This window comes from Perissodus microlepis, chromosome 3 (genome assembly GCF_051167445.1).
Source record: "Perissodus microlepis isolate ML-2025 ecotype Zambia chromosome 3, ASM5116744v1, whole genome shotgun sequence".
Classification (NCBI taxonomy): domain Eukaryota; kingdom Metazoa; phylum Chordata; class Actinopteri; order Cichliformes; family Cichlidae; genus Perissodus; species Perissodus microlepis.
Genome location: NC_140463.1, coordinates 39,036,934 through 39,049,724, shown reverse-complemented (window position 1 = coordinate 39,049,724; position 12,791 = coordinate 39,036,934). Strand labels below are relative to the sequence as shown.

At 42.3% G+C, this 12,791-nt stretch overlaps 1 protein-coding gene across 2 annotated transcripts in view; it reads left to right on the top strand.

Moving 5' to 3' along the window:
• The first annotated feature begins 584 nt into the window (after positions 1–584).
• LOC146391422 (ADAMTS-like protein 1) overlaps positions 585–12,791 on the top strand; it is a 103,869-nt gene continuing 91,662 nt past the window's right edge. The window contains exon 1 of one of the 2 annotated variants that reach the window (XM_084924372.1): positions 585–1,025. In XM_084924372.1, the coding sequence (XP_084780498.1) occupies positions 969–1,025 (57 nt within the window). In that variant the 5' untranslated portion in view covers positions 585–968. The remainder of the gene's footprint in view (positions 1,026–12,791) is intronic. The other variant, XM_084924371.1, reaches the window with a different exon arrangement.

Genomic DNA, 12,791 nt, shown 5'->3' with positions numbered 1-12,791 from the left:
GAAAGACTAATGCATTTCATACTTGTGACTAAATCTAAAGCTGTGATAAAGGAGGCACAATCCCTAACCGGCGCAGAGCCGACAGCACAAGACGTTCCAGCTTGAGCCTGTGGATCTGTGGGGTTTAAGAAAGAGGAGTGGACCTCTGTTGTGCTCTTCTACCTTCAGGATGACTCATTTCTTTGAATAATTAAAAAGCAGCAAACATTCCAACCCCTCACGTAACAAACGAGCTGTTAGTGCTCTGCTACAATGAAGCAACCATGTGTCTAAAAAGTCTTTGTGGGTTTGAAGTTGTCCCTGAACTGAGGTCAACCTTTCCAAAACCCGTGACTGGATATGAACACGGCCTTGAAATTGGGATTGACGTTGAAAAGAAGCTGGAGTTAAAGTTTTCAGCATGGAGGTTGAGTCCCCTGTTGAATGACTGTGCGCATGATCTATTTAGTCATTGGTTTAAGTTTCAATACAAGCACTTCTGAGTACAGGTAAACAGTGAGGGGGAAACAGCTTAGTACAAATGATCTAATGAAAGTCATCCATTCGGTGAAAGTCAGCCATAACGCACAGCCATAAAAGCATCACTTCAGCTTTGCACGCGTCTTGCGCTGAGCTGCACATCGGCGCGTAACGACCCGGGAGTGTGTTTCTTTAAGAATGTAAGGTGGGTGAGACCCTTTTCCTGACGCACGCCTGGTATGCAAACATAAATTTAGCAGCAACGTGTTTGCCGGGGGAACAAAATATCTGGAAGCGACCGTGGACTGTCATGCTGTCTCCGTCCGCTCTTGGCTGACTTTTACCTTTTTCCTCTCTCGCTCTCCTGGAAACTGGAGCCGGAGCGCAGCGCGGAGAGACGAGCGGACCTCTTTCTCCCCGAGTGACTGGGGCAGGCTGGGACATAGAGCGGGCGATCAGAGCCGTCTATCAACGCTTTGAAATTACTTAAGAGTTTGTTTGCGTCCGCGATGAGTGGGAGCTGTTTGTGGACGACTAGCCTGGTTCTCCTCGCTGTCTGTGCGAAGGTAAGCCGCGGTGGCGTCTTCACGCGAACAACTTATGGATCCTGTCATTTAACATGAGGGGAGAAGGCGCACCGCTCCGGTTTCAGCGCATTTAAGTCAATTTATTGGGAAGGAAATGAGACACCTGTTGCTTTCAGTTTGGCCTGCCCTCTGTTTCTAAATGAAAAGTCAGCCTATGTAGGAACATCAGTGATCTGTCGTTTCAAATTTATTACAAGAGTGCTTTGAGGTACAGATTCATACATGGCTCATAGCTGGTGCCCATGCCTGTCAGTACCTGCCACCCCCCACCAGAAGCCAAAACTATTCATCATCTGGTGATGCTGTTTGTCTAAAGCAGCTATTGTTTGCAAGAAATGAGGCCGCTGATTGATGGGTGTAGAATATAATAAAATACACTCCACCAGGAAGTTAGAAATTAAGAAAAAGATTGATGGTGAACAAATATATTTGCTGTTTTGGAAAAAAAAAAAAAATCAATGTCCAATAATTACTACTAACATATTCCTCACATGTACTCATACAGTCCCTTTATATGTATGCATCAGTCTTGTGAGGCAGGTTTGTGTAAAAGCTGATTCTTTCTGCACAGCGGGGAGTTTTAACCTGGTGCACAAAGCAGTTGTTTGGTGTGCAGACAGATTTTTAGGGCCAAACAGAGGGGGGGCTGTCAGCGTGTGTAAATGACCACAACAGGTGCTAATAGCACTTCAAGGTGATTTGGGATTTAGGCACCCTGGCTGCTACACAGTCCTGCTGAGTATGTCCACATTGTAATCAGTGACTTTCAAGCAACGAAGGAGAGCTCGGGACTTTGCAGGTCTGCAGACCTAACTGTGAGGCTACAGAGGGTTTATCTTCTGATAAATTATCCCTGTTAAATATTAACTGATTCAAATATGTTGGAATCAGCACAAACTCATACGTCAAACAGGAATGACTCTGTAATGAATGTTACTTACAACTGATTGCTTTCAGCTCGATGACCTGCCGATGGTAACGCCCAAAAAATGTCTTGGATGATGCTCACACTGACTTCTGTGTTGCAAGTGTTTGTGGTCTGATTATTTTGTGTCTCCATCACAAAACCAGACTGAAAAATGACTCAAGAGATTATTTTGCTCAAGTGGTCAGCAGATGACAAATCTTTCCATCTGCTCTAGGCCCGAGCAAGTCTGCACCGGACACCTATCTGTTAACACACACCGCACAGTGACGCAGTGCCTTGCTTCGCCGGGCCAGAGGTCAACAAGTGCCTCCTCCAAGGGTCTCTGTTTTGCAGTGGCATTTTCTTTTCATGTGTGCTCTCGGGTCAAAGTTTCTGCATTACAATTTGGCAAAGGAATGAGACCGTGTTTGTGTGCTTGGCTGCTGAAAGTTGTGCGGATGCAATTTGTGTGTGTGTGGGCCAAATGGCCTGTGGCTCCAACCCTAAATGGAATAGACCTTCCTTTGTGGGTGACATAATGACATACCTCGAGCATTTCTTGGAGGGTCTTGTTGCTTTCACTCATTTCCCCTGATTTGTGCAGAAAAGTGGAACCTTCCAGAAACACTTTTCCTGGATGGGGAATTAAACGACGGTGCGTGCATGAGGCTGTGCCCTTAAAAGACACCCTGGCATCTCTGAATGTTAGTGCCTGTAACCTGGCAGGGATATGGAGCAGAGCAAATCCTTCTTGTACGCTTTCATTTTTGTTCGTTTTGGCTCTTTGTCTTTCCGCTTTGAACTCCTTAGTAGTCACTTTTCAAACTCAGGGCACACGCTGACACAGATCTGTGGATTCTCAGTTCTGTTTTATATATATATATATATATATATATATATATGTATGTTTGTATTGTTACGACCCGGCTGTTAGATGTTGCTGGGATCACTCTCCCATTCACAGGGAATATTAGCACTTAAAAAAAAATCTGCTTTCTTCAAACACAAAATGAAGTGATTTTTTTTTTCTAAAAAAAGATGCAAATAAAACACAGAAACACAAAGAGCCGGTTACTGTGACAGCTCTATTGAACTGGTGAGTTTATGTGGAGTATGGCTTGTAAGAATTGATGGATATAAATCAGACTTCAGAGTGTTGGGGCTGCCACACTCACTTCACCACATGCCTTTCCTCTAATTGCTAAGCTGGAATTCAGAAGGAAATTAGCCACAAAAGCAACCGATTTTGATGTTTACTCAAGGAAATGGTCCCTCTCAGAGTCCTAATGCAGGGAGCAGAGTGCGTTGAAGTCCTCAGGATTGGGAAGCTTTGGGGCCTAATGGCAGGATTAAGTGGGGTCACGACGTGCAAATGGTCCCAAGTGAGCGTCCGTCAACAACAACATCGCTTGTTCTCTGAAACACGCTCCTCAGCTCGATCGCTTGATCATAAAGACCCCAAACTATGCAATTAGCTTTCATGAATACCTTTGTTGTGGACGCAAGTGGAATGGGAAGTGAATTCATTTCGAGAGGGATTGGGCCCTCTTGAGGAGTAAAGGAAAAAGCTTCAGAGAACATCTGGCCAGTGATGGATGGATAGAGCAAGTTTTTGGAGTGCGTTAACAAGACCAAGTGTTTTCAGTTACACTGCAAAAGCCCTCATACTCATCTCATTGTTCCCATCTGGGCTTAATCTGTGGAGTGGGACTGAGGATTGTTTAGTGTGTGTGGGTGTGCATGTGTGTGTGCGCGCGCGTGTGTGAGCACACAGTTTCTTACAGTCCAAGGGCAAAATTCACTGGTACTCATGTTTGTATAAATTGCCAAGATACCCACAAAATGTTTCACTTTTCATGCAGCGCTATTAGTGTTCCTGGCATGGTAGCAGTGTTTCCTGTGTGTCCTACTCAGGTGTGCCAGCATGCAGCTCTTCCAGTTCTGGAAATCCAGAGAACAGACTTGCATCCCTATAAAGCCAGGCCAAAAGGAAGTAGCTTCAGAGTTTTCTCAGTGGGCCAATAAAGGAAAAGTTCTGCAGAACAGAACTGGTGATGGCAGCTCCTACTGGCTGTTGAATCCCAAAGAAAGCTCCTTTTCAACAGTATTTGGATAACTAAGCTTTAGTAAAGCTTATATCTCCAACATGAAATTTTTCTTTTGCCTCTTTCTGAAAATGGCAGGTCATTTTGTACTGAACAGGAATAATCTAGGAGTAAGAAAAGTTTTTGAAAAAGCTCACAATCAGAGATTTTACAAACTTGGCATGGACATGTATATAAACAAGGGACAGAGTCTCCAGATCTGACAAGGTAGTATACAAATAGCAGGGGCGGGAAGTCAGTCTATGAGAAAATGACAATGCTGTTAGTTTATGGTTTCAATTTTAGGGTCTAGTCATATTTTTTACAACATGATTCAGTGGGGTATGGTTCAGGATGCTGCTATTGACAAGTGACTACTGTGTAGGTGTCATATAAACATCTGACTTGGGATCTGGCTACAAAAAAATGAATCTGGCAAAAATCATAATACTCAAGACGAGGCTTCAAAATGAAAACCAATATGTGACATCACTGGCACGAGTAAAAATCCAAAATTAGGTTCTGAGAGGAATTTTATCAAAGACAACTTTTCTTGTTCCTTGCAATCCAAGTCATGATTGGAAAGTAAACAAAATCTGACAGAATGATTTTATCTTTAATTTCTATTCAGAGGAATATTTGGAAATTCATGGAAACTGTCTAAGGTTGTCCAAAAAAGCATAATAGAGACCTCAAAGTTTCGTGGAGAACTGAATATTTCAACTGGGGCATTCATGCTCTGTTTAAGGTGTCTGTAGGAGTGCCTACCATTAAAAAAAATACTAATTTAGAAAGAATTAACATGGAATTGGTCAAAGCTTTGATGCATTCAGGTCAGCTTAAGAAATCTCTAATTTGCTTTCTTGCCAAGAAATCTAGCTATATTGCTAATAATTAAACTTTCAGGTTAGCAGGAAATTAGCTTAGCTTAGTTTAAAGATTGCAAGCCAGGAAACAGCTAGTCATATTTTGTCCAGGGCTAATAAATTCTGCCATCAAAATCCTTTAAAGCTCACTCAGTAATAGTCTTATCTTATTTATTTAGCTGTATAAAAATCAAAGTGTAAAAATCCAAGCTAAGCTAACCGCTCCCGTTCTTTGTTTTGCATTTACAGTACAGAACTTCTGTGAATCTTCTCCAACTCTGCGCAAGAATGTGAATTGGCAGATTTTCAAGAATGGCAAACTACTGCTTTCACATCAGGAGTTGATAAAAGAAAAGATGGAGAAAGGAAAATATGGCTTTTTTGCTGTTTTCCCTCCAAAATCTTGCAGCACTTGATTGTGTTGTTTACCTTTCGATTGCTTGATGCTGAGCTCTAATAACAAGCTGTGACTGAGTGCCCAAAGTGGGCTGTGCCAGCAAATGGCATAACTCTCTGGAATTGTGTTGCACGCTGCTGTGCCAAAGTGCATACAACAGGACATGTTGTTCAGACTACATTATGAAAAAGCATAATGAGATCTTGTGGTTTCATGTGCTTCTAAAAATCCTGCACACTGCAGAACTCTGATTTAAAGTCATGGCGCTGTCATGCTTTGATAAAAAGCTGCCAGTAGATGGCAACATTACAGCAGAGGGACCTTCTGTGTCCACTTCAGCAGTTATATCCTCTGTGGCTCCCACGCCCATTTGGGATAGTCGAGCCTTATGGTGATTTTGCAGGTGGCTGCCCTCTATCCCCTTCTGTTTCCTCTGGAGCCCCTTGTGAATGTATTTGTTCCTTCATCATGAGGTTTATTTGTCATTGCCAAGCTTGAAAGCCGAGCCTCTGGCATTCTCTTCCTCTGATGAAACATCTTCGGCTCCATCTGTAGTAAACCCACGTCCCCTCCATCAGCGTGATTGAGCGTTGTTGTTTTATCCTGTTGTGTGTTCCTGGACGCCAGCGCAAACTTCATTTGCAGCAGCCGAGACCGTCCGTGCATCATCTGGCCTGCACATTTTTCACATGCAGCTGATCACAAAAGCTGAAGCAGAAGCTTGCAGCCGAGCAGCTCGGCTCAGCCTTGCCTCGAGCACATGCATCGAGCCCCGTCTGTTCTGCTTTGCCCCGGCCTTGACCTCAGACACAGCCCCGGGGTGGGATTGCAGCAGGAGTGCCGGGGAGTGGTGCTAACGAGAGGGGAGAAGCAGCACTCGAACTCCTCTCATGATGCCTAATTAGAAGGGAGGCACAGGTAGGAGGTGTGAGCGTGGGTTTGAGAGTTGAAGCAGTGGTGGGGAGGACTGTCAGGAGAGAGATAGACATTAGAAAGGGGGGAGGGTTACAGAGGCAAAAAGGTCAAGAACGGGAAGATGAGAAAAACAATAGAAATTTTAGTAAGTACAATGCCAAAGGGGGAAAAAACACGTTGCCATACAGGTCAAAGCCAAAGCCTACACCAGATCACCAGAAAAAAACCAGAATTGTCAAGGAAAGCAGGGTCTAACAAAAAATGCTGTAAAATAAAACAAAACTGTCACAGACGTGGAGGCATCGAGGTGGAAGGTGACTGGCATGCTAGAAGATACATAGAAGTTTAATATTAATGGAGTGATACTGATGTAGATTTAATCGATAGCAAGTAGAGAAAGGGACACACACAGACATGCAGATGTCTGACGAAATGGGGGGGGGAAAGTGTGTTATTGATGGAGTGAGACAGGAAGAGTTGCATGAAGCATGCACGGAGAGCAAAAGGCCAAACAGGAATGATGTATAACAAAGCTACCAGCATAAAAGTGGGAAAGGAAAACATAAATATTAAAGATCTAAGATGCAGCACACCTGATCTATACGAGTGGCCGACTAGCCTGAAAAACAAATAGTAAACCAGTTATCTTAGCTTAGCTCGCTCACTTTTGGGAGGAGGGAAAAGGGAGACTGCATACGAGAGTGAGAAATGTTAGCAGTAAAGGGAAAAGAATGAGCGGACAGCTAAATCCAGTGGAAACATGACTGACTTAAGGTCTGCAGCGCTGCTGTCTGACAGGGTCTCCACGGCTGGCTACGGTGAATGTTTGTGAAGCTAATGATGCTTCCTGGGGTTCTCACATCTGTTTCCCCCCCTGGCCACATGTGCTTTGAGTAAATGCTGGGCGGCTACGACTAAACACTAGAGACCCCATTACAAATGATGTGCTATTAGGATTACAATGCATACGTCCACAGAAGCAGATTGATGAGCATGTAATCATCCATAGTGCGCTTGTGGGTCTTTGTGTAAATGCGCATGCATTTGTGTCATACGTTCAGCTAAAAATGAGACACATATACAATAAAAGTCATTCATTACAACTTAATATTCCTCAATTGTTATAGCATTTATGGCACCATGCAATTCCATGTTAGCTTCTAGCTTTTAGTGCATTGCTTCTAGAGTTTCTTTTTTCCATGTTATATATGAACTGAAAAACACAGAGAAGGATTTTGATGGTTTTTGGATAATCTTTTGGATAAAAACTGAGTAAAATGTGACTTTTAAGGCTAAAAGCTTATATATTACTAGCTTAAGCTGGTAAAAAAAAATAAACGAAATGTTTATGTATAAATATAGGTTACAAAGGAAACCTTACATTTGAAAAAAGCACATTTTATCCAAAGGTTTTTAGGTGTCGGTGTGTGCAGTCTTGTGACTTTTGTGACCATTGGAGCCAAAAGTCCATCCAAATTCCTCGTTCCCAGGCTTCTGCAGGGATTACCTATGCCACAGTGCCCTCTACAAAATGTGCTCACACTCGCACACGTGCACACAGAAACACACACAAATCATGCTGGGGTGAACAGTCACACATCGCAGATGTTGTGACTGTGGCTTATAGCCCCTATAAAGAGGCCTAGGTCTGCCCCCTGAGAACCTCCCACCTGGGAAATCTGTGTGGTCTTGGCGCATGTGTCCATCGTGAGTGTGTTTACACGCTGTTGCTAAGAGTCTGAATGGTTGAAGTGTCTGTCAAGCTCAGGAGTTTAAGAACAGTTTAGGCGGAACATTTTTCACATTTGTTATAAACATGCAATATTGGGTTTAAGTCATACTGTTGGACATCAGGCTAAAGCGTTAACCAAAGAATGAACTCATTACTACGAACTTTGAATTCACCAGCCACCAGATTTCAGATGACGTTTGTCTCCTCCCGGTGTTACATTTGACATGTTACTGGGGATTTTTGTCCCAGCATACCTCTGTGTGGTGACATCATCCATGCTGGGATCTCAGTGGGGCAACTTGTACCTTGGGCAAAAATGCAGTCTCACATACCCCTGTCTTGTTTGCATCTGTCATCCTCTCAGCACTCCCCCTGCCTCCCTGATGACAGGTATGCAGCTTGAAAAGCATTTGGCAACCATGACCTGGAAAAGTGCACATTTGACATTGAACATGTCATTCAGCCTTCATTCTCCCCACTCCTCCTTCACCTCGGCAGGGCATAACTCTAAGTCTTTCGCGTTATCGGCACAGCTTCTTCTCTCATCTCAACACGAATTGCTTCATAGCTGGAATAGTTGGGATTGTGGTGACCAGGTGGCCTGTGAAGCCACATAGATGATATGAGAGATACTGGTCTCAGCTCAATGCGAAGGAATCTGTGAGTTCAGATATTTTAAGCTGAATGCAGATATGTGACAGATGGATCGATGGACAATCGGAGGCACAGGCAGGAAGTTTGTGAAGTACCTGATAGTAAAGTTCAGGTGAAACCGGTATGTCTTTCTTCATGTTGATTGTGCTGCTGAGAGTTATTGACAAGGTGTCTCAACACACTCTGGAGCTGTAACTCTGGAAGAAACCTGATAAATGACATCAACATTTCAAAAACATAAGCCATTAAAGTATTTGCTGAAATGAAAAGATAAACTGTCTCTTAAAAGAAGGACAGCTGACAGCAAATTTCACCGGTTATTAAATGTAATAATTAAAACAGTTAGAGGCCTGAAGATGTAAAACTCTACAGTATTTGGGGGAAAAAACACATTGAAGAAATGTCAGATCACAGTTTAAATAACAGCTGTCGACTGAAATCGTACCTACTCTTAAATTAATCGATTGGTCATGGCGTGGTGGGAGTGGGAGGCAGCTTTATCTCTACATTAATGAAATTTGCCACAGACCATGGAGTGCACTCTGTGGCTCCGAGCCTTATTAGGTTAAATTAATTTAAATTGATATAAATGACTAATATTTACCCATATTAAATAATTGTAACAATTTAAAATTATTAAATGATTAGATCATTTAATCTAATTTTGGAGAAGACTGCAATGCACCAGCCCATTTCTTATGATCTCTGAAAATACCAAAAGTTTCAACATAAGAACTACACCAAACACCGTTTGTGAGCAATATATTCCAATCATGCTTCACTTTTTTCTAATTTCTTTGACGTGAGAGGAGGCTGCAGCCTCCTAGCTGCAGCTACTGACAGATGCTGGAGCCACTGAAGCTGTAAAAAAAAAGGGGATTATTATAGCACATGCATACTAAAATCTGTTAAGTGTGCATGATTTCAGTTAAACGCTCAAGCTTTAAACATGAAAAGTTGGTGAAAAAAAATAACCTACTGTTTTTATATGGTATGCCATGTTGGTTGTTGAGCTGCTGTAGTCAAATTTCTCAGACTTCTAATGCAGCCACTCCAAGAAACATCTACATACTTAATTTGACTGACAATAGATATACTGTAGCTTTAGTTTGAGATATTTCTGAATTAGGGTTTTATGGTTTTGATTGGAACAAAATAACGTTCTGTAACTGTAAGAGACAAAACACCATGAGTTTAGCTGTTTTAGCTCAATTCTCTTCTGTTCACTGGGGCTTGTTTTACAAAAACCCTATGCAGGGAATACCCCATTAACCTCCTAAGACCCGAACTCTTCCACGGCATTTTTAATTTCTCTTTGATATTTGGGCTGATTGGGTCCTGATGAATGTAAAAACAAAGAATTACCAGATTTATTTTTTTTTACTTAATTTTTGTTTCTAAGAAAAATAAGAGCCACATATGAGGATATTCGTTTAAAATTCCGATAGAACAGTAGCAGTATAATGTCTTCGTAAGTGGATATCAGGCCCATGTAGAGCAAAATTGAGTACCGTACTTTCTGGACTATAAGCCGCTACTTTTTTCCTAGGTTTTGAGCCATGAGGCTTATACAAAGGTGCGGCTATTCTGTGGAATTTTCTTCCACCACTAGGGGGACTCTAACCAGAATTAGAATAAAAAACAAGATAGATGAAAAATCAATGCAAAGAAGAATACACTACTTTTTCTTTAGCAGATAGAACACGCACAACAAATTACCAACTGGTAATTATTTTCAAATCCTCGCCCCTTCATCATGGAAACCACACGAAGAAGTTCGTATGATGCAAGTTTTAAGTTGAAGGCCATCGATCTTGCTATCCAGGAGGGAAACCGCGCTGCTGCACGCAAGCTTAGCGTCAATGAGTCTATGGTGAGACGTTGGAGGCGACAGCGGGAAGAGCTCATGCAATGCCAAAAGTCGAGAAAAGCTTTCAGAGGACATAAAAGCAGGTGGCCGAGGTGTATCCACTGTACAGATCCGACTGAAAGCCAAAACAATCGCCCACGAAATGAATATTAAAGATTTCAAAGGTGGGCCGTCATGGTGTTTCAGATTTATGAAACGTAAAAACCTGTCCATCAGGGCACGGACCACTCTCTGTCAGCAACTCCCCCCTGATTATCAGGAAAAAGTTGAAAACTTCCACAAATTCGTTGAAAAAAAGATACAAGAAAACTCCATCGGACCAGACGACATAATCAATATGGATGAAGTACCTTTAACATTTGATCTGCCTCTGACCAGGACCGTTAACAAGACAGGTGCATCATCCGTGTTGTTGAAAACAACAGGCCATGAGAGGACGCACTTCACCTGCGTTCTGGCATGCACGGCATCCGGACAAAAACTTCCACCAATGGTGATTTTTAAGCGCATAACTATGCCGAAAGAACAACTCCCGAAAGGCATAGTGGTCAAAGTTAACACCAAAGGGTGGATGATAGAAGGTCTAATGAAGGAATGGTTAACGGAGTGCTATGGGAAGCGCCCGGGAGGATTTTTTCACCGGAAAAAAGCACTGCTTGTTTTGGATAGCATGAGGGCCCACATCACAGATTCTGTGAAAGCAGCGATCAAGAAAACAAACTCCATTCCAGCTGTGATTCCTGGAGGTACAACAAAGTTTTTGCAGCCACTTGACATCAGTGTAAATCGGGCATTTAAAGCTGCACTACGGGTTGAGTGGGAGACTTGGATGACAAGCGGTGAAAAGTCATTCACAAAAACTGGCCGCATGCGAAAAGCATCCTTTTCTGATGTCTGTCAGTGGATCCTAACAGCGTGGAGTGCTGTGAAAGAATCCACCATCACCAATGGGTTCCGAAAGGCTGGACTGCTGCGCGAAGAGAGCGGCGCACCTTCAGAGCCAACTTCACCGGAGGATGACAGTGACACGGAGAGCGAGACTGATGGAGACAGATGTGATGAAGCGCTTCTGAGCCTGTTCAACTCCGACACTGAAGAAGACGACTTCATGGGTTTCAGCGAAGATGATTAAAGTGACTTGTGGTTTCAAATACAAGAAAAATGGAGGTAAATAAATAGCGGTTATTTTCTCTTGGTTCTGTTCCGTTTTAATCAGCAAAGTTGCTGCCGTGTTAAAAGGCATTGTTCGAAAAGAATCTGTTCAGGTACATACATGTACATTTGCAGTACAAGATTGTTCTGTACATGCAGTAAATATCTATTTTTTCATCATAGATATCTGCGGCTTATAGCCGGGTGCGGCTTGTATATCTTTTTTTTTTTTTAATTTTTAAAAATAGAGCTGATGCGGCTTATATACAGGTGCGCTCTATTGTCCAGAAAGTACGGTATTTTGGTCTAAATAACCCAAAATGTGATGTCCACATATGTGGACACCAGGTCCTAGGAGGTTAAAGTTTGTTTGGTTAGCCTATCAACTAAAAAATTTGACCAACTGACTCGGACTAGTAATTAGCTGGAATTTTATTTGTTTACTGACTCAAAAAAGCACGAGTGGTGAGTGTCTCCTGCATCTTAGTGAACTGCTGAGACGTCCTCCCCTTTTTGCACTGAAAAAGTTTCAAGCTAGCTTTTAGGGAGAGAGCCAGGTGTAGCATCCAATAATACATCTGTTTTAGAGCCAGAACACCATTGGAACTGTAAGTAGAGAAATTGCTTTTTGGTAAATTTTAATTGGTGTCTATTCCAGCATTCACTGGGCAAGCACTTCTGCCTTGCTTGCCCTTGCAATATTTTCTCTATCCTAACCTGACTTGGTTTTATGGCTAAAGACCATAATAAGGATCCATTATTTTTCTTGTTTTATATGTAAATTACCTTATTGTAGGTCAAAAAGTTTTACTTCAAGTGGGAGCTCGGTAAAATCAGCTATTCTTCTCACTAACCCCAAGAAAAAGCCACGATTCTTTTGATAAAACAGCTGCCATTTTAAATGACTGCAGGGATACGTCTTTCTGTTCATGTGTCAGACTCAGTATTTCATCCAATATTTAGTCCAGGTGCACACTGCATGAGCTTAATGGATTTTGATAAAACACCAGGAAATCATGCCATTAAAATGTTGACTAATGGGGCATTATGCCCGTAGAGAGTGTTAATGTTGACTTATTTCGTTAATGGAAGATGGAATTAGGGAGAGGCTTTCTGAAGGCTGACTGACAAAGAGATGGCTTGTTGTTTTAACTTAAAAAAAAGGGCT